The sequence below is a fragment of the Pongo abelii genome, chromosome 2 (genome assembly GCF_028885655.2).
Source record: "Pongo abelii isolate AG06213 chromosome 2, NHGRI_mPonAbe1-v2.0_pri, whole genome shotgun sequence".
NCBI lineage: Eukaryota > Metazoa > Chordata > Mammalia > Primates > Hominidae > Pongo > Pongo abelii.
In genome coordinates this window covers 159,612,572-159,639,836 of record NC_085928.1, presented here as the reverse complement: position 1 = coordinate 159,639,836, position 27,265 = coordinate 159,612,572, and the positions used below count along the sequence as shown (strand labels likewise).

At 39.3% G+C, this 27,265-nt stretch overlaps 1 protein-coding gene and 1 long non-coding RNA gene across 2 annotated transcripts; one reads left to right on the top strand and one right to left on the bottom strand.

Annotated features, from left to right (window-relative positions):
• The first annotated feature begins 72 nt into the window (after positions 1–72).
• Positions 73–6,044, top strand: LOC129058274 (uncharacterized). The gene is made up of 4 exons (XR_008523345.2): positions 73–280; positions 2,865–3,226; positions 4,500–4,609; positions 5,722–6,044. It is a non-coding gene; the product is annotated as an uncharacterized LOC129058274 (long non-coding RNA).
• Positions 6,045–23,096: 17,052 nt separating this feature from the next.
• LOC100441275 (heterogeneous nuclear ribonucleoprotein A1-like) lies at positions 23,097–23,769 on the bottom strand. The gene has a single exon (XM_054551161.2). The coding sequence runs from the start codon at positions 23,767–23,769 to the stop codon at positions 23,269–23,271; it is 501 nt and encodes a 166-aa protein (XP_054407136.2). The 3' UTR covers positions 23,097–23,268.
• Between the last annotated feature and the right edge of the window lie 3,496 nt (positions 23,770–27,265).

Sequence of the window (27,265 nt, the reverse complement as noted above, 5' to 3'; positions counted from 1 at the left end):
ATACAGGTTGCCAGGGAAGTGGGGGAAAGCTGGCAGTCACAGGCCTCACTTCACTCCCACTCAGCCCACAGTCCTAAAGGCTGGTCTCACTCCCACCGAGGCCCTGCAACAGCACCAAGTCTATTTCCAGGCAGCCCGTGACCAGGGCTGAGAACTTGCCCCAGACCATGAGCCTCCCTGCTGAGAAAGCAAGTTAACTCACAGTTTTTCAGCATCTCAGGGAGCCTGCAGCAGTGATCCAGTTCCTTCAAACTGTCTGTGGATTCTCTCGGCTTTCCTGGTATGTTCCTGTGCTACAAGAATTGTAGCAAAAAAGCTCATGATGTGAGTCTCCACATGCTGCTCTCTCCATATGAGCAGGAGCTGCAAGCTAGTCCTGCCTCCTATTCGCCATCTTAATCCTGGTTTGGGCTGATTCCATGTCTTTGCTATTGTGAATAGTGCTGTGATGAACATACATGTGCATGTGTTTTTATGGTAGAACAATTTATATTTCGCTGGGTACATACCCAATAGTGGGATTGCTGGGTCAAGTGGTAGTTCTGTTTTAAGTTCTTTGAGAAATCTCCAGATTGCTTTCCACAGTGGCTGAACTAATTTACACTCTCACCAGCAGTGTCTAAGTGTTCCCTTTTCTCTGCAACCTTGCCAGCATGTTATTTTTTGACTTTTTATTAATTGCCATTATGACTGGTGTGAGATGGTGTCTCATTGTGGGTTTGATTTGTATTTCTCTAATGATTAGTGATGTTGAGAATTTTTTCACATGCTTGGCCATGTGTATGTGTTCTTTTGAGAAGTATCCGTTCATGTCCTTTGCCCATTTTTTAATGGGGTTATTTATTTTTTGCTTATTGATTTGCTTAAGTTCCTTACAGATTCTGGATATTAGACCTTTGTCAGATGCATAGTTTGCAAATATTTTCTCCCATTCTGTAGGTTGTCTGTTTACTCTGTTGATAGTTTCTTTTGCTGTGCAGACGCTCTTGGTTTAATTAGGTCCCACTTATCAATTGTTTTGTTTGTTGCAATTGCTTTTGGAGTCTTTATCATGAACTCTTTCCAGGGCCTGTGTCCAGAATGGTATTTCCTAGGTTTTCTTCTAGGTTTTATATCATTTTAGGTTTTATATTTAAGTCATATGTCTTTGTGTAAGTATTTATGAGTTGTAATTTTTTTTTTTTTTTTTTTTTGAGACAGAGTCTCGCTTTGTGGCCCAGGCTGGAGTGCAGTGGCGCTATCTCGGCTCACTGCAAGCTCCGCCTCCCGGGTTCACGCCATTCTTCTGCCTCAGCCTCCCGAGTAGCTGGGACTACAGGTGCCCACCACCACGCCTGGCTAATTTTTTGTATTTTTAGTAGAGATGGGGTTTCACTGTATTAGCCAGGATGGTCTCCATCTCCTGACCTCGTGATCCACCCACCTTGGCCTCCCAAAGTACTGGGATTACAGGCGTGAGCCACCGCCGGGCTAAGAGTTGTAAATTTTTTAAGTGGAATTACGAATGAGAACGTGGCCAGGTACGGTGGCTCATGCCTGTAATCCCAGCACTTTGGGAGGCCAAAGCAGATGAATCACTTGAGATCAGGGGTTTGAGACCAGCCTGGTCAACATGGTGAAGCCCCATCTCTACTAAAAATACAAAAATTAGCCGGTTATGGTGGTGCATGTTTGTAATTCCAGTTACTCAGAAGGCTGAGGCACAAGAATCGCTCGAACCTGGGAGACAGAGGTTGCAGTGAGCCGAGATCACGCCATTCTACTCCAGCCTGGATGACAGAGTGAGACCCCATCTAAAAAAAATAAAAAAGAAAAAAGAATGAGAATGTCTTAGAATACCTAGGACTGCAATCAAGGTGACCTAAGTTTAATTTCTGGGAAGCAGATTTGAAAGTGATTGAATTTAGTGAATAAAAACTGAATCAATTTTATCATGGGATGGTGAGAATGAAGCATAGAAAAAGAAAACTCGATGAGCAAAAAGTATACATTGTTGTCCAGCACGCTTAGTCAGTCCAAAAATATTTATTGAATATCTATGATAGAGCAGGCACATGCAAAGGAGTGAGACACTGACTCAAACAGGAATTCAGCCCTAGAAAGATTCTCTCTCTGAGGAGGCACTGCTAATCTTTTGCTCCTGTCTATGGCCTTGATCAGATTCCATCTTCACTGAGCAACTTCAGGTTTATGCCCTGATCCTGCACATTATACAGGAATCTTTCAGGCATTTCAAAGAATGTCTCCCAATAAAACAACCACTTTTAGAATCATAATAGCAACATCAGTGTTTACTTTGCACCTGACAGCCACTAAACACTTTACAATCTAATTTAGTCTTTGCAGTTATTCTCTGAGGTACGTAATATCTCCGTTTTCTAGATGAGGAAACTGAGGCTCAGCAAGATTAGGTCAATTGTCCAAGATCACATTGCTCCACATAGTGGCAGAGTGAAGATAAGGACATAGTTCTGAGTCCAAAGCCTGTGGTCATAATCCCTGAGCTATCCTGAGTCTAGGATTCTGGTTTAGACAATTGGTCCTTCTTTAATCAGTTGAAACAAATCAGTGCTTTGCTGCCCGTCAACTTTGAGTGACCTGATATAGCTTAATTTTTGCCTGACGAGTAGGCCTTGACCCAAGGTTACAGAAATTCATGGCACCATAGTGAAAGGCTTAGCTTGGGAGCCAGTGCACATCCCAGAAGGACATCTATCTTACTTTTGCCCTTCTAATCCCAAAAGAGGTAAACAGCAACAAGGACCATGGTGTTTATGTAACAGGAAAAATGGCCCGTGTGTGAAAGACATTGTGTTCTTCCTGAGAGGTTTTCTTCCATGTCACTGCTACTCATCCTTTACCAGGAACCATGCCACTGGCTTCAAAGGAATAAAGGAGAATTCATCCTGAAAACTGCTTTGCATCAGCACCTCTGTCAGTGAAGGTGTTTTTGGACCACCCCCATCTTTATCCAGGAGATTTCTTCCAGAGGCCAAAACAATGAAGAGGTCACAGATGAGGTGGAAGACATTTTGGGAAACAAGACATAATACTATGGAAAATGTCATTAAATACCAACAAAATAATGTCAAATACATACACCTATTTGGAAAGGCAGAGGTGGAGGAGGAGGAAATAACAGAAGAACAGCTCAAATACAGAAGACAAGCATAAACAAGCAATGGCAAATGAATAGTGGCTACTACGTGTTGGTCCTGTGTGCCAGGTACTTTATATGTGCTGTCTTAGATGATTCTCAAAAGGGCCCAATGAGGTAGGTTTCTCAGATGAGGTCTCTTTCCTGTAGTGACTGCTGAATCAGGATTTTTCCCCACTTGGCCAGCTTTTGAGCATTTCCAATTCTGATGCTGGGGGAGGGGAGAGGGCACCAAGTGCCTGATGCTAGGTGCTACTGGAGGGATGGAGTGGACCCTGGGCACCTAGAGGATAGCACAGCCCCAAGAAGAGGAATGAGTGAGCCCAGAGAAAACAGCCAGACCAGGAACACCCACACTGGACTATGAGTGAGCAAGAAATACATTTTTGTTCATTCATTTACTTACGCATTCATTCATTCAGCAGCCACTTACATAGGTTTACTATGTGCCAGGCACTACTCTAAGGGCTTCATATATATTCACTCCTTAAATACACAAAACAGCATTGTGAGGCACATGCTAATATTATCCCCGCTTTACAGATTAGGAGACTGACACAAGAAAAGGCTAAATAACTTCCCAAGACACAAGTATCTTACAAGGCTATTGATTTTAAGAGTTTTATTCATTACAGCAGTGAGGTTACCCTAACTAATACAGTTTCACTGTGAAGATATTTTCTGTTCAGACTTAAAAGACTAATTTTGCCAAGGAGTTTGCAAAGCCCGGAAGAGTAGCTTTAAAGACATTGAAAGTGAGGTTCAAAGGACAGCTCATATTTTGTTGTGGCTTCATTCAAAACATTTATGGCAATGATAAGTTTATTCGGATGATATGAGAGGGAATAATATTCTATTAATGATTTTTTGAAGGCATCTATACAATTTTATCTAAAAAATCTCTTGTGAAATTCACAGTCTTTAAACTAAAATGAATAGGCTTATCATTTGGGTTCTGATGCCTGTGTTCTCGTCTGCTGAATGGTGTGTTCTCATCTGCTAAATGAGGGGTAGAGATGAATGAGCTGGGAAGTACCTTCCAGCGTCGACATCCTAGGCTGGCTCAACATGGGAAATTTAACTCAAAGTAGGAGTAATTGCTTATTACAAACAGTTCAAGACTTAAGGACAAATCAAGCTTCTCGCTCGTCTTAACTCTGAGCTTGGAGCAGAAGTCATGAAGTGTCTGTGTAAGAATGTGAGCATATTTACAGACACCAGCTGATATAAAGGATTCTAGCTACATTTTAACTTGGCTATCATTTTTTAGAAAGTCACATACATTGTATGACTCTACCTTAAATAAAATGATTAATTGAAGTATTTCTTTTTTTATGTAAAGTAGCGTACTGCTAGATCCTGGAAAGGTTTCTAAGAGAAAACACATCAAGGCTCAGCGGCTCACGCCTGTAATCCCAGCACTTTGGGAGGCCAAGGCGGGCGGATCACGAGGTCAAGAAATCGAGAAAACACATCAGCTCAGCTAAGCCAATTTGACTTCCTCTTCCTTCCGTCATTTTCTTCACCCCTTTATTCTCTGTCCTTTGAACTCCTCCTCATTACAGCCCCTGGCTCTCTAATTTCGCAGTCCCACCATTTGACATTGAATTCACCTTTCCTTTTGACAGGACCTGCTGCTTTATCTTTTCCCTTTTCTAACTTTGCAAAGATAAAATCTTATTTCTCAATGAAAACTGAGACTCAGTTACAAGGTATACCCAAGAATTGACTTAATTGTTAAAGAAGATTAGTGATGAGTCAGATAACTGAGCTAACCCAAATCCAACTTTAAATCTGACATAATAATGGTCCTTTTTCAAACTCAGAGCATAACCAAATCACTACTTTTTGAAAGCTTCATGAAACTCAATCAAGCATGCAGTAGGGTGTGTGAATGGCAATCTTTACAAGAATCATTAGTACCAGCCTGCCTTTCACCGGCTTGAACCTAACCAAGCTGGAACAACCTCAGGTGTAACTAGAAACTGAAATCTAAATAGCAAATCTTAAACTTCTGCTCCATTGAGGGTTAAAGTAGCAACTGCAATTAATTTTATCAGTTAGGCTGAGTAGTGTCTAAAAACAGATTTGAGAATTTGATTTTACTCTTCAGATAATTGAGTTCTTATTTATTCCATAAGCTAAAGTTAGACTCTAAATCTAATATTCTCTCTCTCTCTTTTCCCCCAGCTCTGTCTCCTCACCTCCTTTACCTTGGTCCTCCCACCTCCTTTTTATCTCTCCCTCCCCTGTCCTCCCTCTTCTCTCTCCTTTACCTTTGGTTGCTGGTGGGGGAATGTCCTCCAAGGCTCAGGCTTTTTACCATTTCTCCTTTGAAGGGTCCAATCCATTCTTGTGAATCCACCTCTCTTATCTCTGTCTGTGATTTCTATTTTTGGTCTCTAGTTCTATTCTTTCATCTAAATTCCAGGTCTGCATGACACATTTGCATGAATGTTGTAGCTTGTCTCCAAGAATGCTGCATCAATTTCTTCTCCTGTTAGTAGATTCTATCCCTTCACCCCCTTGAATCTGGGCTGATGTGTGACTTTTTTAACCAACAGAAATAGTGATGCTGTGACACTTCTAAGGCTAGGATTTAAGAAGCCTTGCAGAGTCCACCAGGGTCCCTTGGAACACAAATTGTGGTAGAAGCAATCCCTGAAGAAAGCCAGCCATCATGGAAGAAATCCAACTACCCTGAGACCACTATGCTGTAAGGAAAACCAAGCCAGCAAACAAGAAGAAACCATGTCCGGGTGCGGCGGCTCATGCCTGTAATCCCAGCACTTTGGGAGGCCGAGGTGGGCGGATCACGAGGTCAAGAGAAAGAGACCATCCTGGCCAACATGGTGAAACCCCATCTCTACTAAAAATACAAAAATTAGCTGGGCGTGGTGTCACGTGCCTGTAGTCCCAGCTACTCGGGAGGCTGAGGCAGGAGAACAGCTTTGAACCCGGGAGGCGGAGGTTGTAGTGAGCCAAGATTGCACCACTGCACTCCAGCCTGGCAACAGAGTGAGTCTCCGTCTCAAAAAAAAAAAAAAAAAAAAAAAAAAAAAAAAAAAAAAAAATCTCTCTGTTTCTGGTGGAGACAGAGATGCTCCACCAGTATACCCAAATGTCTCAGACATCACAGGCATCAGGCACATTAGTAAAGAAGCTGTAAGCTAACCCCAGTCATTTGACTGGAATCATATGAGGAACCCCAAGTAAGAACTACATCTCTGAGCTCATCAAGGCCACAGAATGGTGAGAGGTAATCATAAATGGTTGTTTCAAGCCACAAAGTTCAGGGGTAGATGGTTATATGGAACAAATAATTAGCAGAGGTGTCTAACTTTCATTCAATCACTGACTCTTTCATTCAGCAATTGTTTATTGAACACTTACTGTATGTGCATCAACTTGCAAGGCACTAGGAACAAGAATGAACAAGACAGGCCCAACCCCTACTAGTTTTATGGGGTTGACTGTCCTTTGGCAAGACATTGAAAAATTGGTTGATTGATCATTTCAACTTCTAATACCTGTTCCCCTGTGCTCACTCTAAGCTGGTGACTTTTCTCATTTTTCATTGAGACTTTAGAAAGAATCAGAAAGGAACTCCATCAACCTTGAATGTAGACTCCTAACCTACCAGCATCTATGTAAAATTCTCCACCTTTTCTTTTCTCTGGATGAAGTGTCTCCAGAGATTGCCCCATCCACTTGAGCTCTGGATCCCATCCCCTTAACAATGACTTCTCAATCACTTTCATCAGAAAGCAAACATGCTCCAGATGATCTCAACCAGGATCCCAGCTTGAATACCATCTTTGGGCTGATGGTCCTGGAACCCATATCTCCAGCCTTGATCTATCTGCAGAACCACAGACTTTTATATATTCAGCCTTCTACTTGGCCCTTCAACTTAGATATCTGATCTATCTCAAACTTAGCATGACCCAAATAGAACATGAGATGTTTCACCTGCAACCTACCCCCTCTCACATTCTTCCATACCCCCATAAATGGCCTCTTCACCAATTCTATTTCTAAAATAGATAAGTTATCCTTATTTTCTTTCTCCCCATTCCCCCCACATCCAACCCAGTAGGCAGTCCTATTGACTTTACCTTCAAAACATATCCTGAATCCACCCACTCCTCTTCAGCTTCAGCATTTCTATCCTGGTCCAAGCCACCATCCTCTCACTGAATTGCTGAAATTTCAAGCCTCCTAACTTGCCTGCCCCATTTCACTCTGACCCACACAACCTGAGCCTCCTCTTCATATGGGTGACTGACTGGAAACATCCAAAGGGCACTGAAAAGGATGTTAACATTCTGCTGGGGTTTAAGAACAGGCCTAAAGCAAGATACACTGCATGACTCACAGCAAATTACTCTAAAATCCCTCTCCAGCCATCCATGCCCGTCTCCACGGCAGCCACTCAGAAATCTCTCCTGGCTCCTTTCCCCACCCTTTCTTTGCAAACTCTCCCGCTAAACTCCTCCGGCGTTGGCTGTTTCCCTCTCCCCTCCCCACTTCTGCTCAGCTCTTCACTAAGGAGACCCAATTAGCTTTTCTAGGTCTCCTTCAATTCATTTTTTATTCCAAGCAGCAACACAAAGCCAGGCTCTAAGACCTCCTTAGAAAGAAAGGGGGAGGTTGCAAACATTTGTTATACTATTCTGTTTCCTTTTCACCCAGTCACAAATTCTCTCTAGGGAAAACTTTACTGTTCTCTGAAATGAGGACATCATACTCTCCGGGTCACCTTCCAGACACCCCAGCATACTTCCCCCAATCCTTTTCTCCTATTGGGTCCAGCCAGGTTCTGCTCTGACATAGGCCTTGTGGGGGTGGGGTAGAAGGCCACTACTGAGGTTGCTGGTGAGGACCAAGTCCTCTAGACTTTCTCCTAGAAAAGTGACTTTCACACTTTTCTTTTGCAACTCGTTGTAAGAAATACATTTCACATCTCAGCCAAGTGCACATATGTGTACACACACACATCTGAAGCAAAAGTTTAATATTACTTAACCTTCACTCTGATATTTTCTATTCTATGTATGTCATTTCAAAATGGTACTAATCATCTTTTAGTGATACATACCAAAATATTTACAGATGAAATGATGTGAGGTCTGGAGCTTGCTTCAAAATAATTGAGACAGACGACTAGATGAAACAAGATTGGTCATGAGTTGATCATATCAAACTGGGTGATAGGCACGTGGGAGTTTGTTACACTATTCTAATATTTTATATATTTGATATCTTTAATAATAAAAAATTTAAAACAAAATAAAATTATTGGTCATGCCCCACTAAATTGGTTTCAGAACCCACTAATAGGCCAAGAACTAGTTTGTAAAGTACCTTCTAGAAAAATCTAGGAGTTGGGAAGTTTAAAATTAGGTGGCAGGGAAACAAATCTACAACTAAATTTAATCTAATACTCTCTTTACACCCCACCCCCTAATGAAGTCTATTTCTTCTTCCAGGGTTAGGAGGTAGGATATTTACTGAGTTTTCTGCCACCCTCAGAGTATGATTTCATATCAGATGTCATTATTTGCCAGAACTGAAACAAAGAGGTGATCTCCACCCACCAAGATTCAAGCCAGTTTCTCATGAACTGCAGTTTCCTAGACATCAGGGGATTTGTCCCTGGGGGCCACAGGGCCAGCCACCTGGGAGATTCTATCTGTGAGCAACCCAGTCATGTTGGAAGCAAACTAAGGGATATTGTCTGTGACCAAAATCCTGGAAAGGATCTGGTAGGATCCTGGGCTGGGCAAGAAAGGCTGCTCAGTCTCTCCTCCACAGCCAGGCTGTTCACCACTTCTGATTCATTAGCTGCTCCCTGGTGCTTTCCTGGTGTTCTCTGATGACCTCCATGGTCACCCCATGCTCTTCTTATTTTTTAATTAGTTTCATGGAAGTAAGAGCTCAGGCAGCCCTTTAGTTTGTGGCCAAATATAAGGTTGTTTGGTATCTCTTGGTCACAAGGTTTTCCTGAACAAGCCTCAGCTCTGCTTCTCCAGAGCTCTCCATTGTGCTGAGTGGATGCCTCAGCCGCCTCTTGTGTCTGAAAGCACACATGGACCATTTCTCTATTCCCTTTGCTAGGTAGCTATGAACTCTACCTAGAAATCCCACTTTGGTTTGAAAAAAGAAAAAAAAAAAAGTCTTTCCATAGCTAAAGCAACTCTCACAAAAACAAAGGCCCCGCGAATTTTGAGTTCACAATGCTGACTTGGCAAACCCAATCTTTTCCCCACCTGAGGCCTGTCACCTTCATAACTCAAGGTTCCCTTCTCCCATCTGGCCCACATTTTCGGTAGTTTCTGAAAGCAAATAATTCCTACTAGTGGTTTCTAAACCCTTATCAATTGAAACACCACAGCGGCCCAATTCCCAGTGGATCCCAACACTATTATTGTCTGTATGGTTAAAAATGAATATGGTTCAGGGAGGAAAAACAATGAAAAGATGGTAAAGACAGTCAAGGCAGTTTTGTCTGGTGTCTGTTTTAAGTGGGGAAAAAAAGGAGGTAATCATTGCATTCCATCTAGACATGACAGTGAGATTTACTGGAAGTATTTCCAGTTGTGTTCATCCGCCAACCCTCCAGGAATGCTTGATAAAGTTTATATTTGATGTCAAGTTGCCAGCCACCTGGGATATGATCTCCATAGTTGAGGTTATGTTTATGAAAAAAGGCAAGCGCCCAGTTGAGGAAGGATGGGCAGCACCTATTGCCTGTAACAGAGAGTGTGATCCCATATACTATTTAGACCAGAAAGCTATAAAGCTCATTCTGAGGCCGACTCCACCATCCCAGCTTTCCTGAAAGGCATCTACTGGGTAGTGATAGACCTGTCTCATAAGGACTCTGGTTATGGGGCTCCTGACATTGTACCTGCAACACCCATTGACCTGTCAGATCTTCTGAGTGGGGACTGGCATAAAACTGCAGCGCACCTTTCCTGGAAACCATCAGCAAGAAAACCCAAGCCCGAGTCCTCTGACTCCTAAACAGAAACATGGAAAAGGAGGCCCCTAAATGCACTACTGAATTCTAAGATTACATAAACAACGCTGCAGAAAGATACTGCTAACTTATAAAAGTATGGACCTCCTGGAAGAAATTAAAAGCTATCCCAATTTCCATAAAATGTACTATTAAAAGGTTGCTAACATCCTTCTTAATAACCTACATACATAAATAGCTGATTCCAGTGGTAACCTTCCTTACCACATTGGAAAATGTGGCAGTCTACCATGGCGGGATGACAGTGAACCTTATTTTATTTACTGTAATTCTCTACTGGAACCTATTTCTCAACCTGCCTTTGGGTTGCTATCAACAGCTCTCTTGGAGACTCCCTGGTTGTGGAGCCCTCATGAAGCATCAGTTCCTCCAATTGGCTGAGAAAACTGACCCATTCACAGTGACTCTGAGGAGTAAGACTCTGAACCCTGGTAAAAAAAAAAAAAAAAAAAAAAATTCATACACACTCAGAAAGCTGCTTCTGTAAGCCATGACATGGTGATGCTGCTGCTTCTAAAATGCACACTAGTCCAACTTCTCTGGGGTCTCTAGCCACCAGAGATGGGGATGAGGTCTGGTCTAGGACTAGGCCACAGTACAGTCCCTTGGTATCAGGAAGTCTGGCTGTCAGAGTCTTTCATCACTACAGCAGACAATGGTGTTGCCAGATGGTGTTGCTGGATGACCAGTGTCAGAGGAACAGCAGTCTGAGTGGTGGGACTCAGGAACCCACTGACACTCCTTACACTCCTTATACTACCTACCCCATGATGTGTGCCCCTGACTTCCTTTTCTTTTCTGAAATGCATTCACATTTCCTGAAAAAAACTTATCTTTATGGAGGCTCAAATAAAAATTTTTTAATTAAAAAAAACAAACTGTGTTTAGCCTATAAGCTGACGAGGGAGTGGATAGTCTCAATCTAAAGCTGTCTCAAAGTCCCCGTGCAAGTGTGACTCGATATCCATTCACCCAACTCTGGGTCAGACATTCTTACAAAGATTGGTTCTGCAGTTTCGGAGTGGGTTCCATCACTTCCTGATGATTCCAAGGTGCTGCTCCATGAGGAGATCTGCTGAGACTGCATGCACGTCATTTGCTTTGCACGTCAGTCTGCTGGCAGGCCCTCTTGCTGAAGGTGCCCCTGAAGTTCAGTTCTGGGGGGACATTCAACTATATTTACAAATAAATATGTATGTTTATCTGGAACTGAGGTACTGGTGAGTTGCTGCTACTTCAGGGCCAAGGTCCAGGACACCTTCTCTCAATTTTGCCTTGTAGGCAACACACAGGAACTAAAACCAAAGAGAAAGGCTGGGAAAGGATAAGAGATTGTAACTTATGTTTTCTCGGTTTCCTTTGCAGCTCGTGGCAGAGAGTTGAGACTTAAGTAAGAGTCAGGGTCACTTTATGAATTTCTTTCTTTCTTTCTTTTTGAGATGGAGTCTCACTCTGTCATCCAGGCTGGAGTGCAGTGGCGCTATCTCGGCTCACTGCAACCTCCACCTCCCGGGTTCTAGCGATTCTCCTGCATCAGCCTCCCAAGTAGCTGGGAGGCGTGTGCCACCATGCCCGGCTAATTTTTGTATTTTTTACTAGAGACAGGGTTTCACCATATTGACCAGGCTGGTCTGGAACTCCTGACCGCGTGATCTGCCCACCTCGGCCTCCCAAAGTGCTGGGATTACAGGCGTGAGCTACCGTGCCCGGCCTTCTTCTTCTTCTTCTTTTTTTTAAAGTATTATTAAAAACTTTTATTTTAGGTTCAGAGGTATATGTGTAGGTTTGTTATGTAGGGGAACTCGTGTCACAGGGGTTTGTTGTACAGATTATTTAATCCCCCAGGTACTAAGCCTAGTACCCAATAGTTTTTTCTCTGATCCTCTCCCTCCTCCCACCCTCCACCCTCAAGTAGGCCCCAGTGTGTGTTATTCCCCTCTTTGTGTCCTTGTGTTCTCATCATTTAGCTCCCACTTACAAGTGAGAACATGTGGTATTTGTTTTTCTGTTTCTGCGTTAGTTAGCTGAGGATAATAGCTTCCAGCCCCATCCATGTTTCTGCAAAAGACATGATCTCATTCTTTTTTATGGCTGCATGACATTTCATGGTGTATATGTACATTTTCTGTATCCAGTCTGTCATTGATGGACATGTAGATTGATTCTTTGTCTTTGCTGTTTCTAATAGCGCTGCAATGAACACATGCATGCATGTCTCTTTATGACACAATGATTTATACTCCTTTGGGTATATGTAATGGGATTGTTGAAGTGAATGGTAATTCTGCTTTTAGCTCTTTGAGAATTGCTACACTGCTTTCCACAATGGTTGAACTAATTTACACTCCCACCAACAGTGTATAAGCATTCCCTTTTCTCCACAACCTTGCCAGCATCTGTTATTTTTTGACTTTTTAATAATAGCCATTCTGACTGGTGTGAGATGGTACTTCATTGTTGTTTCTCTAATTGCATTTCTCTAATGATAGTGCTATTAAGCTTTTTTTCATATGCTTCTTGGCCACTGTATTAATCAGGGTTCTCTAGAGGGACAGAACTAGTAGGATAGATAGATAAATATAAAGGGGAGTTTATTAAGGAGTATTAAATTCACACGATCACAAGGTCCCACAATAGGCTGCCTGCAAGCTGAGGAGCAAGGAAACCAGTCCAAGTCTCAAAGCTGAAGAAATTGAAGTCTGATGTTCAAGGGAAGGAAGCATCCAGTATGAGAGAAAGATGTAGGCTGGGAGGCTAAGCCAGTCTGGCCTTTTCACGTTTTTCTGCCTGCTTTATATTCTAGCTGAACTGGCTGCTGACTAGATGGTGCCTACGAAGATTAAGGGTGAATCTGCCTTTCCCAGCCCACTGACTCCATTGTTAATCTCCTTTGGCAATACCCTCACATACACACCCAGGATCAATACTTTGCATCCTTCAATCCAATCAAGTTTACACTCAGTATTAACCATCCCAGCCACATACGTATTCTTTTGAAGAGTGTCTGTTCGTGTCCCTTGCCCACTTTTTAATGAGGCTGTTTGTTTTTTTCTTGTCAATTTGTTTAAATTCCTTATAGATGCTGGGTATTAGACCCTTTGTCAGATGCATAGTTTGCAAATATTTTCTCCCATTCTGTAGGTTGTCTGTGTATTCTAATGATAGTTTCTTTTGCTCTGCAGAAGCTCTTAAGTTTAGTTAAAGCCCATTTGTCAATTTTTGCTTTTGTTGCAATTACTTTCGACATCTTCATCATGAAATATTTTCCAGTTCCTATATCTTGAATGGTATTGCCTAGCTTGTTTTCCACAGTTTTTATAGTTTTAGGTTTTACATTTAAATCTTTAATCCATCTTGAGTTGATTTTTGTATATGGTATAAGGAAGGAGTCCAGTTTCAGTCTTCTACATATGGCTAGCCAGTTATCCCAGCATCATTTATTGAATAAGGAATCCTTTCCCCATTGCTTGCTTTTGTCAAATTTGTCAAAGATCAGGTGGTTGTAGGTGTGAGACCTTATTTCTGGATTTTCTATTCTGTTCCATTAGTCTACGTGTTTTTTCTTGAATTAGTATCATGGTGTTTTGGTTACTGTAACCCTGTAGTATATTTTGAAGTTGGGTAGTGTGATGACTCCAGCTTTGTTCTTTTTGCTTAGGATTGCCTTGGCTATTCGAGCTCTTTTTTTGGTTCCATATGAATTTTAAAACTTTTTTTTCTAGTTCTGTGAAGAATGTCACTGGTAGTTTGATAGAAATAGCATTGAATCTGTAAATTGCTTTGGGCTGTGTGGCCATTTTAATGATATTGATTCTTTTTATCCATGAGCATGGACTGTTTTTCCATTTGTTGGTGTCATCTCTGATTTCTTTGGCAAGTGTTTTGTAAATCTCATTGTAGAGAACTTTCACTTCCCTGGTTAGCTGTATTCCTAGGTATTTTATTCTTTTTGTGGCAATTGTGAAAGGGATTGTGTTCCTGGTTTGGCTCTCAGCTTGGCTGTTGTTTGGTGTATAGGAATGCTAGTGATTTTTGTACATTGATTTTGTATCCTGAAACTTTGCCAAAGTTGTTTATCAGCTGAAGGAACTTTTTGAGTTGAGATTGTGTGGTTTTTCTCTATATAGAATTATTTCACCTGCAAACAAGGATAGTTTGACTACCTTTCTTCCTATTTGGATGCCCTTTATTTCTTTCTCTTGCTTGATTGCTCTGACCAGGACTACATTTGGTACTGTGTTTGAGCAGGAGTGGTGGGAGAGGACTTCCTTGTCTTGTGCCAGTTTTCAGGGAGAATGCTTCCAGCTTTTGCCCATTGAGTGTGATGTTGGCTGTGGGTCTGTCATAGATGGCTCTTATTATTTTGAGGTATGTTCCTTCAATACATATTATGAATTTCAAGGGCCCTTAGCACTTTTACTTCCCTGGGCTTCTTCCTTCATTAAAAATATTTGAAATTATATTTTGTCACTGCATTGCTGTAAAGACAAATAATATTAGTATGAAAACATTTTCTTCAACTGAAAAGTTATTTTTTCTTCTAATTTTAAAAAAAATTAAAACATTTTCACAGACCTCTGAAAATAGTGTGGATCTTAGTTGCTGTACCTACTGCGCCTGTTAAGATATGCCCGTTAAGTATCTGTTGATGGATGGGTGGATGGATGAATGTTATAAAAAAGTTAACTTTAGGGGTAAGAACACGACATAGAAGAGAGATGGAGGTATGAGGGAATCATTTACTGTGCTTCCTTCTATCTGTTCACACTGCCCTCAGCTCCCTGTTCTCAGCCATGATGTCTGGATCTCCAATTCACTTTGAAGGATGGGAGCATTGATGTGAAGCTTCATTTCCCACATATAAGTCACCACAACACTAATACAAGATTATAGTTTTCAGATTTAAAATAAAATTAATTTAAGCACACTGACAGAAATATCAAGAATAAATTTTGTCTTCTACTGCAAACATCACTGCAGATGTCTTAGCATTCGTCATTAGAAAGACTATTCTAAAAGATGTTTAGAAAACTACCTTCAGAATCTTGGGCCTTATTATCATAATATTTTTCAGCTGTTGATTAACTGAGTATCTAGTCTTATGATCCACTGAGTCACAAATAGAAAGACATAAGATTGGCAGTGGCTCCTACAATATTTCATATTTGTTATTTTCAGAACATATCAACAAGAGAAAATTTATTATAGTATTTTTTGTTGATGTGGCCCTAATTTGCTTTTCCCCACTGTTCTACAGGTCTACAATGGTGAGAATCTAAGATGGAATCCTGAAAATCCTATGCTTTTCAAAATATATTTTGAGTTCCCTTTAACCTAACACAGAGATGCCAAGTGGTGTGTTTAGCAGTAGACTGTGTGTGTCCTCAAGCAAGGATGGAGTGGCACACTAGAGAGTTTGAAAACGGCTCTTAATATTGTCAGAACTAAGTTAACTGAGTTATTATCTTAGAGCGGCAGTAGGCAAACTACAACCTGTGAGCCAAATCTGGCCCACCACCTGTTTTTGATTAGACCAGGAGATAAAATGGTTTCTACATTTTTTCAATGGTTGGAAAAAAAGCCTAAAGAAAAATAATATTTAGTAACATGAAAATTATATGAAATTCAAATTAAAATGGTAGAATAATATTTAGTGACATAAAAAATTATGTGAAATTCAGATTCCAGCATACATAAATAAAGTTTAATTTGGAACATAACTATGTCAATTTATTTATGGATTATGGCAGCTTTCATGCCAAAGAGCAAAGTTGAGTATTTGCAACAGAGATAATATGGCCCACTAAGCCTAAAATATTTACTACCCGGCTCTTTACAGAAAACACTGGACCCCTGTCTTGGAGCACAGAAATTCCTGAACAAGATCTGAAGCACCAAGTTTCTTTTAGTAATCCCATTATGGGAACTCTTTTTTTCTTTTTTTTTTTTTTTAAGCATTCGTCATTAGAAAGACTATTCTAAAAGATGTTTAGAAAACTACCTTCAGAATCTTGGGCCTTATTATCATAATATTTTTCAGCTGTTGATTAACTGAGTATCTAGTCTTATGATCCACTGAGTCACAAATAGAAAGACATAAGATTGGCAATGGCTCCTACAATATTTCATATTTGTTATTTTCAGAACATATCAACAAGAGAAAATTTATTATAGTATTTTTTGTTGATGTGGCCCTAATTTGCTTTTCTTGTGGGTGACTCTTGTCACCCAGGCTGGAGTACAATGGCACAATCTCAGCTCACTGCAACCTCCACCTCCCGGGTTCAAGCAATTCTCCTGCCTCAGCCTTCTGAGTAGCTGGGAATAGTGGTATTCCCAGCTAATTTTCTGTATTTTTAGTAGAGACGAGGTTTCACCATTTTGGCCAGCCTAGTCTCAAACTCCTGACCTCAGGTGATCCTCCCGCCTCAGCCTCCCAAAGTGCTGGGATTACAAGCATGAGCCACTGCATCCAGCCGCATTACAGGAACTCTTACCCATGAATAATGCATAAATCATACTGCTAGTTCACCTGTGTTAATCTTTTACTATGTGCTGGGCCCCATGTTAGATGTTTCCATTCATTATCTCATTTAATCTTCACAACCTAGTGAGGTAGATAATGTCAACATCTCTATTTTATAGGTTAGAAAAATGAAGTTCCAGGGAGATTACCTAACTTGCCCAAAGTCACTCTCAGCAAATGGCATTAAGGATGTTTGTCACTAGTACTTCCCCTCTGAGAAAAGACTGCATAAAACTTAACTATCTTAGTCTGTTTGGGCAGCTATGCCATGGACTGAATGACTCTAACAACAGAAATTTCTCAAAAATTGTGCAGGCAGAATTTTGGGAGATACAAAATCCAGGCATTGGCAGACCCAGTGTTTGGTGAGGAGCTGTGTCCTGGTGGAGAAGGAGGGAGCCAGCTCTCCCCTGTCTTTTATAAGGGCACCAACCCCATCATGAGAGCTCCATCCTCATGACCTAGTTATCTCTCAAAGGCCCCATCTCCAAATACCGTCACACTGAGGATCTAGGCTTCAACATATAAATTTTATAGGAATACAAATATTCAGTACATTGTACTTACTAACTACTGTGCAAAGTAATTCTTCCTTTTATTTGTCTTAAATTTGCAACTTTCAAGCTTCCCATGAGACTTACTCCTGGTGAATTTGTGTTTATCTAGTCACAGCTTTCTCTGCTGTATGTATTTTAATCTTATCCCCTTCTAGGCCTTTCTTCAGGGGAAATGGAGGCTCTGTGCTTTCTGTATATGGAAGTCCCCCCTGCTCTTCTTCAAGCCTGCTATGATTTGATTTCTTTGAATGCAGTGACCAGAATAACACATGATATTTCTAGGTTCAATAAACTGGCAGGATAGTGGTTATTTTCATTTCCCATGTCTCCTTAATGATTCATAGCATTTCACTGTTGTTTTAGTTCATCTTCTTGGGGCTACAGAAGCAAAATCGGTAAATGTTTTCAGCTTACAATTTCCCAATCATATTCCTGGAGTATAACTTTGCTCAGAGCCAAGCATCTTATTATATTGCTCACATTAGGTTTCTCTGAATAGTTTAAATATCATTTTTCTGCAGAGTTAAAGGTTTTTGGTTCTTATTCTAGAGAGAAAGGCACAGTACAAATAGCGTGAGTGTGTGTCCGTGCACTGGGAAAGGCTGACCAGTGAGGCAGGAAAAACCTATATTTCTTTAAAAGAAGCAGAACTTCCGCATTTTCCCAAGAGTAACAGATAGGATCTAATCTCTAACAGACTCTGTTCCTGTGACTCATGACTCTAGATACATCTTGTAACAATCAAGCTTTATCTTAACATGGATGAGAGTATCTATCACCTGAGCAATGCGGATAAAGCAGATCTTTTTAAAGGCTTCTATGTCTTCCAAAGAAGTAGAAACAATATTTTGATTCAGATACATCTTATGCCTATCTTCTTAAATATATTTTTGCAAAACATATATTTCTGACAGGTTTGTAGGTAAATTTGCATGTAAGCTTCAGTGTAATTGCCAGTTGATGGTGGGGGGTTGACCCTGACACAGCTCCTGACAGTACATGTCTAGGCTCTCTAAGGTAATCAGTCTCACAGGCTGTATAATTTGAGATGATGCCATTCATCAACCTGGCTGAGAAAGACTGTAATTCCTGCCTAGCAATTCATCTCCACAATGAAAGATTCTATTGATGAGGCTCCTTCTGGACATTCATGCAACTTTTTCAAAGTCTTCAGTGTTTTTCGTGACCTCTCCCCTCTATGATATTCATGTTTATTCTGTCTAGTCAGCTAGTTCCTTTTGTACTAACTTCTCCAGTCTCTTTTTAGAAAACCTAATAAAAATTTCACCCACTCTCACTATTTAACACATTTCCCATTCTATATGTGTTTTTTTTTTTTTAATAAAATTAAGTTTAGAAGCCAAGAAAAATACTTTTGTGATAAGGGAAACCAAGTGTGTGGTATCCCTGTTGACTGTACTGGGCACCTTTCCTCAACCAAGGTGAACATCACACTGGCCTGAGTTCTCTCAGGTTCCCAACACCTCATGGCAGAAAGAAGAGTTCTGGCTCCATGGAATAAGTATAAATTGTGAAGAATGAATAATTAATTAGGATATTGCTTTAGAACTTATTTTTATAACTATTATAGTAAATGAGTGTAATAAATCCATGTGTGAAGATAAAATACAAACAGAATACGTTTTATTTGCTTAACGAGAATCTATACTATAGAGTAGAATCATGTCTTACCCAGAACATAGACTCTAAAATCAATCTGTAATAAGAAGATTACATATAATCCAATCTTCTCTTAAAAAGAATCAAACACAGTATTCATGGCTTTGGACTTACAACTTTTTGCTATGTGTGCAGGATGGACAGAATATAATAAAGAATACACATGCCAAATATGTTTACAGTATTTTATTTCCATGAACGTAGTTGAACTGGACTCACAATATGCACATATTATGTGATATTATGTGACTCTACTATATCGCATCTCTTCTGAATAGTAGTAGTGATGATGATGATCATGATGACAATGATTATGCTAAAATTGTGCAGTATGGTTACTGGTAGACACTAAAGCCACTGAGATCATCACAGCACCGCTCAGATCTCCGTCCATGTTGTAGGGTCTACCTTAGCCAAGGACAAAATGGTGCCAGCTAAGTTCAAAGGTAAACTAATTTAGCATATTTCAAATGTCTTAATATAATAGCCAACCCAAACTTTTGGAACCTGTTTTCTACTTATTATCTTTCTTTCCATATAAGCAAGTAATTTGCTTATATGGAAATATATGGAAATCACTTAGTAATTTCCATGTCTCATTAATAGTCTGAGACTGGACTCAGTACAGACCTGAAGAAACAGCTTTCTTTGGCATTTCTTCCTGTAACCTCTCCCTGTCATCAAACACTTCCATTGACAAGGAATGTACCCCAGGGTGGGTCTCATTTGCTGATTTTAGGCTTTACTCTATAGCTCAGCCTCTCATGTATTTTGTGAGTGGAGATTCCCCACCCACCCTACCCTATGATTGACTATGATATTGACTTATAGTCAGTCTCCATGAGACGGAGATTAACTAGAATTACTAATTCATCTTCCTTATTACTCATTAGATAAGACATAAAGAGAAAAATAGTAATTAGGTATCAATGTTCATAATTCACATATAGAAGTCAGCTGGATTACATTATCTAGAATGCACAAACTCCAGGCTTGCTGAAAGGCTACAGAATGTGACAATGTCACACATTCCTCAGGTGGTCATAATTCCACAAAAAGGGGCTTGCTTACTGGGCTTTTTAGAACTGGTACAATTTTATCAATAACATTTCACATATTGACAAACAATTTATTTAAACTTGGTGTAGATATTGTGTCACAGCATCAGCCAATGTTCTCAGAGGAGGATCCAAAGCATTTCTGGACAATCAAAGCTCGGGGACAATGGATCAAGGTGTCTGCAAGACCAGGTTTGACCTAAAGCCCATGGAGCTCACTGGGAGCCAAAAGTGAAAAAGAGCACTGTCATTCCCAGGCTCTAAATGGGTCCTACAGGACAGAGCCTGAGATTGAACTAATGCTTAGTTAAAGCAAGAGCAACCAGCCATATTTGAGGCTTGCATCAAGGTAAAGGGGCCATAAAACTGGCAGAGCGTGAAAAAGACAAAGCTTTTAGCCCATGTCAAAAATAATTATGTAATGTGAATCTCTAATCTTGTAATTATCTATACTAAATAAAATACTCTAGAACTAGAATTATTTCTAATTTATTTCTAATTATTTCTGTATCTAGAAATAATAGTCTGTGGTCATGGGCTTTCTATGCATGCCAAATGTGCAGTGAGGTGTTCGTGAGAGGAGAGACAGGACAAAAGGTTATAAATCTCAGGTTTGTATCTTTTAGAGACCTTCTTGGCCCTTTTCAGAATTGTGGAATGTTAGCTATCACCTAGAGAGACTGCCCTACATAGGGCACTTTTAATACATTAGGGACCCAAGAAACCAGGAAAAATCTTACTTTAGGAGAGTAGGTTGCAGGTAGCCCTTGAAACAAAGAATTTCTACAGCCAATTTTGGACTCTCCCTGTTTTATTAAAATGCAGTATACATGTGAACTCTTGCCTATTTAAAAAAATTCTGAACCACAGAATATCACAATAAAAAGCCAGAAAGAAGAAGGTAAAATGAAACCCTGCATTTTGTCATGTAGTCATTCTGGTTTCTACAACAACTGGAGAAGAAACAAATTAAAAATTACCAATGCTTCTTAAACATTTTGAAAATTCTTATGAAAAGTTTTTCTCTAGTTTTACATCCTTACTGATTCCCCAAATTGACCTCATTATTGATAATGTAATGGAACATAAACAGGGAAATATAGTCATGAATATGAAACATTTGTACTTAAAAATCTAGTCTGAACCATCATAGTTTTATACACTATGTTCATCAAAATATAATATCACATGTCATAATCTGTCAGATTTTGGAAAGAAAAATATTTTTATCAAATAGTGTTAATCCTTCTTTTTCCTAGTTGAAATCTTATTTTTGAAGCAATTAATACTTTATATAACTCACATAATTTGTCAGTTGTTCAGTAGGCCGCTAGGAGGGCAAACCCAAAATTCAGACCGTAGTGTTGTCTATCATTATCAAAATTAGTTATTTTCTCTAGGAAACAGCCTAATCAAAAATTAACTTGCCACTTTATTTTTAATTGATACGTAATACCTGTACACATGTATGGGGTACATGTGATGTTTTGTTACATGCACAGAATGTGTAATGATCAAGTCAGGGTATTTAGGGTACCTATCACCTCAAGTATTTATCATTTTTATGTGTTGGGAATATTTCAAGTCCTTTCCTCTAGCTGTTTTGAAAGATACAATATATTGTTGTTAACTATAATCACCCTACTCTGTTATCAAACATTAGAACTTATTTCTTCTATCTAACTGCATGTTTTTACTCACTGACCAAACTCTATTCATTCTTCCAACCCCCAACACCCTTCCCAGCTTCTCGTAACTATCATTCAACTCTCAGTCTCCATGAGATCAACTTCTGTAGCTCCCATAGATGAGTGAGAACATGTGATTATGTGATATTTGTTTTTCTGTGCCAAGCTTAATTTCACTTAACATAGTAACCTCCAGTTCTATCCATGTTGCTGCAAATGACATGCATTTATTATTTTTATGGCCAAATAGCATTCCATTGTGTAAAAAGTATAGCACACTGTCTTTATCCATTCACCTGTTGAGAGACACTTAGGTTGATTCCATATATTGACTGTTCTGAATAGTTCTGCTGTAAACGTGGGGGTACAGGTATCTTTCTGATACACTGATTTCTTTTCCTTTGGATAAATATCCAGTAGTGGGATTGCTGGATCATATTATAGTTCTATTTATAGTTCTTCTGATAAATCTCCATACTGTTTTTCATAGTGGCTGTACTAGTTTTTATTCCTATCAACAGTGCATAAGAATTCCCTTTTCTCCATATCCTCACCAGCATCTGTTATTTTCTGTCTTTTTAATAATAGCCCATTTAACTGGGGTAAGATGATATCTCATTGTGATTTTAATTTGCATTTCCTTGATGATTAGGAATATTGAGTATTTTTTCATATACCTGTTGACCATTTCTGTGTCTTATTTTGAAAAATATCTATTCATGTCTTTTGCCCACTTTTTAATGGGATTGTTTGGTTTCTTATTGTTGAGTTGTTTGAGTTCCTTGTATATTCTGGATATTAGTCTCTGACTGAATGAATAGTTTGCAAATATTTTCTCCCATTCAAGAGATTTTCTCTTTATTGATTGTTTCTTTTGCTGTGCAGAAACTTTTTAGTTTAATCAAGTTCCACTTGTCTGTTTTTGTTTTTGTTTTTGATACTTGTGCTTTTGGGGTCTTAGGCATAAAATATTTCCCTAGACCAGTGTCCTGAAGTGATTCCCCTATATTTTCTGCTAGTAGTTTTATAGCTTTGGTTCTTACACTTAAGTCTTTAACATATTTTGAGTTGATTTTTGTGTATGGTGAGAAATAGGGGAACATTCTTCTGCATATGGATATCCAGTTTGCCCAGCACCATTCACTTTTTTAAAAAGGCATATTTATTCAGCATCATGTTCAGACAGACTATTACATCTGGCAGTCAACAGTATGAGTGGAAAAAATCTACATTAAACCCCTTTTGTTGGGATGCTTTACACTTTCCACAGAACAGAAACATTAAGCTGTTATACAATTAGTCACAACTACAGTCCTCAAGTTTTTTTCTAATACAGATGAGTATTGTCTAAAACATGTCCTTTTTTGTGTGTGTGTGGTAGCTAGGCCCTGCCAGCACTGTGCTTGGCCCAGTTCACAAATCTCTTGTAACCTATAGCTTCCTTATCACTTCTCTAGCTTTCCTCTACTGCTAAGCTTTGTTTCCTGGCAGTAACTAAAATCTTCTGCTACTGCCATAGCTATTGCTGTTACTGGAACCACCATAGCCACCTTGGTTTTATGGTTTGGCAAAGTATTGGCCTCCACTACCATAGGAACCAGAACTTCTGCCTCCAAAGTTTTCTCCCTTCATGGATTCAAAATTTGAAGACTGACGGTTGTAATTGCCAAAATCATTGTAGCTTCTGCCACCTCCAAAATTGCTTCCACTGCTAGCACTAACGCTGCTTCTGCCTCCTCCATTGTTATAGCAGTCATAGGTGCCAGTCCTGCCATAGCCACTGCCCTGGTTTCCGTAACCGTGTTCACCACTTCTGTAGCCTCTGCTTCCGCCTCCAGAATAACCAGGGCTTCCTCCTCCATAAGCACCAACATTACAGAATTCATTATAACTATGCCCACTGCCGCCAAATCCATCACCACCACAGCTGCCACTAAAGCCCACACAACCATTAAAGTTTCCTCCATGACCAAAATTGTCATTTCCACCAAAACCACCTTCACAGCTACCACCAAAGTTTCCAAAACTACTGTGACCTCTTTGGCTCCGTGAAGCCATCTCTTGCTTTAAAAGCGCTTTCCTTACTTCCCCATTATATCCATTCACAGTATGGTGTTTCTGAATGACAGTCTTATCCACCGAGTCATGGTTGTCAAAGGTTACAAAAGCAAAGCCCTTTTTCTTGCCACTGCCTCAGACAGCCATGATTTCAATCATTTAAATTTTCCCATACTGTTCAAAATAATCTCTTAGGTGATGCTCTTCAATGTCTCCTTTAATAGCACCAACAAATATCTTTCTCACAGTTAAGAGGGCACCTAGTCTTTGGGAATCTTCGCTTGAGACAACTCCCTTTGTTTCCACAACTCTTCCATCTACCTTGTGTGGCCTTGATTCATGGCGCTAGGTGTTTGGATCTCTCGTTACCACAGATTCTGTGAGTGTTTCCCATTGCTCACAATGGCTCCTCACACTCCCGTTGGTTGTTTCACCAAGCCTTTGATGAAGACCTTCCACAGCTGTTTGGTCTCTTTAGGAGACTCTGACTTAGAGTGGCAGATGGCAGATGGCAGAATTAGACAGATGGCAGTGGGAGGATACTTTAATGATACTTTTTCCACAGACAGAAAAGAGTAAGCTAACAAACATATATCTCATTTATTATTTGTTTGTTTTTATACATTTAAGAAATACAAGTGCAATATTGTTACATGGATATATTGTGAAGTGGTGAAGTCTGGGCTTTTAGTGTATCCGTCACCCAAATAATGTATATTGTACCTGTTAAGTAATTTCTCATCATCTACCTTCTCACACTCTTCCACCCTTCTCAGGTTCCATTGTCTCTCAGTCCACGTATATACATTATTTAGCTTCCATTTATAAGTGAGAACATGCAGTATTTGTCTTTCTGTGTCTGACTTGTTTCGCTTAAGACAACGGCCTCCAGTTCTATCCATGTTGCTACAAAAGACATGATTTCTTTTTATGGCTGTATAGTATTCCATTGTGTATATATACCACATTTTCTTTATCCATTCATCCATTGATGGACACTTAAGTGATTCCACATCTATGCTATAGTGATTGTAATTTTGTGCTGTGATAAACATGCAAGTGTAGGTATCTTTTTGATATAATGATTTATTTTCTTTTGGGTAGATACCCAGTAGTGGAATTGCTGGATCAAATGGCACTTCTATTTTTAGTTCTTTGATACATTTCCATACAGTTTTCCAAAGAGGTTGTACTAATTTACATTCCCACCAACAGTGACTGGCATTCCCTTTTCTCTATATCCTTGTCATCTGTTATTTTTTGTCTTTTTAATAATAGCCATTCTGACTGATACAAGGTGATAGCGCATCATGGTTTTAATTTCCCTGATGATTAGTGATGTTGAGCATTTTGTATATGCCTCTTGGCCATTTGTATGTCTTATTTTGAAAAATATCTATTGATATCCTTTGCCCACTATTTAATGAGATTATTTGGGGTTTTTCTTGTTATTGATGAGTTGTTTGAGTTCCTTGTAAATTCTGAATATCAGTCTCCTGTTGCATGCATAGTTTCCAAATATTTTCTCTTTTTCTGAAGGTTGTCTGATCACTCTGTTATTTTTTCTCTGCAGAAGCTTTTTAGTTTAGTTAAGTTCCATTTGTCTATTTGTTGTTTTTGTTGCTTATGCTTTTGAAGTCTTACTCATAAAATCTTTCCTAAACCAATGTCCTGAAGTGTTTCCCCATATTATCTGTTAGTAGTTTTGTAGTTGCAGGTCTTATATTTTAAGTGTTTAATCCATTTCAAGTTTATTTTCATCTATGGTGAGAGATAGGGGTCCAGTTTCATTATTTACATATAGATATCCAATTTTCCAAGCACCATGATTGAAGATGTTCTCTCTCCAATGTCTGTTCTTGACATCTTTGTTGAAAATCAGTTGGCTGTAAATATGTAAATTAATTTCTAGATTTCCTATTATGTTCCATTGGTCTATGTGTCACCAATACCATGTTATTCTTGTTACTATAGCCTTATAATGATGCCTCCAGATTTGTTCTTTTTGCTTAGAATTGCTTTGGTTTTTTGGGTTCTTTTTTGGTTCCATATGAATTTTAGGATTGTTTTTTCTATTTCTAAAAATAGCATTGGTATTTTCATAAGAATTGCATGGAACCTGTAGATTGCTTTAGGCAGCATGGCCATTTTAATGATATTAATTCTTCCAATTCATGAGCATATGATGTCTGTCCATTTGTTTGTGTCCTCTTTATTTCATCATAGTTCACTAGTTTCCATTATAGAGGTCTTTCACTTCCTTAGTTAAATTTATTCCCACATATTTCATTATTTTATAGCTATTATAAATGGAATCACTTTTTTATTTCTTTTTCAGCTGGCTCAATATTGGTGTATATTAATGCTACTAATTTTTGTGTATCGATTTTGTATCCTGCAATATTACCAAATTTATTCATCAGATCTAAGAGTTTTTTGGTGGAGGCTTTAGGCTTTTCTAGATATAAGATCATGTCATCTGAAGAGAGGAGCAATTTGACTTCCACTTTTCCAAGTTGGATGCCTTTTATTTCTTTCTCATGCCTGATTGTTCTGTCTAGGACTTCCAGTACTATGTTCAATAGGAGTGGTGAAAGTGGTCACCCTTGTCTTGTTCCAGATCTAAAGGCCTTCAATTTTCCATTTAGTATGGTGTTACCTGTCATATTTGGCCTTTATTATTTTGAGGTATGTTCCTTCTATACCCAATTTGAGGAGGGTTTTTTTTATCATGAAGAGATGTTAAATTTTATCAAATGCTTTTTCTGCTTTTATTGAGATGATCACATAGTTTTTGTCCTTTATTCCGTTGATGTGTGTATGTTGAACTGTACTTGTATCCATGAGATAAATCCCACTTGATCATGGTGTACTGCTGGATTTTGGGGGGTTGTATTTGTTGAGGAATTTTGCATTTAAATTCATCAGGGATATTGGTCTGTAATTTTCTTTTTTATTGCAAACTTGTCTGGTTTTGATATCAGGGCAATGCCAGCTTCATAGAATAAGCTATGGAGAAGTCCGTCCTCCTCAATTTTTGGAATTGTTTGAGGTGTTAGTTCTTCCTTGTAATTATGGCAAAATTTGGCAGTGAAGATATCCAGTCCTGGACTTTCCTTTGTGGGGAGACTTTTGATACTGCATCAATCTCATTACTTGTAATCGGTCTATTCAGGTTCTCTCTTTATGATTCAGTCTTGATAGGTCATATATGTCCATGAATTCATCTATTTCCTCACAGTTACCTGGTTTGTTAGTGTATGGTTGTTCATAGCAATCTCTGATTATCTTATGCATTTCTGTGACAACAGTCGTAATGTCTCCTTTTTCATTTCTGATTCTATTTGTGTCTTTTTTTTTCTTAGTCTAACTAGTGGTTTGTTGATTTTGTTTATCCTTTCAAAAAACAAACTTTTCAGTGTGTCGATCCTTTGTATGGTTTTGTAGTCTGTTTCATTTAGTTCTGCTCTGATCTTTATTATTTCTTTCCTTCTTT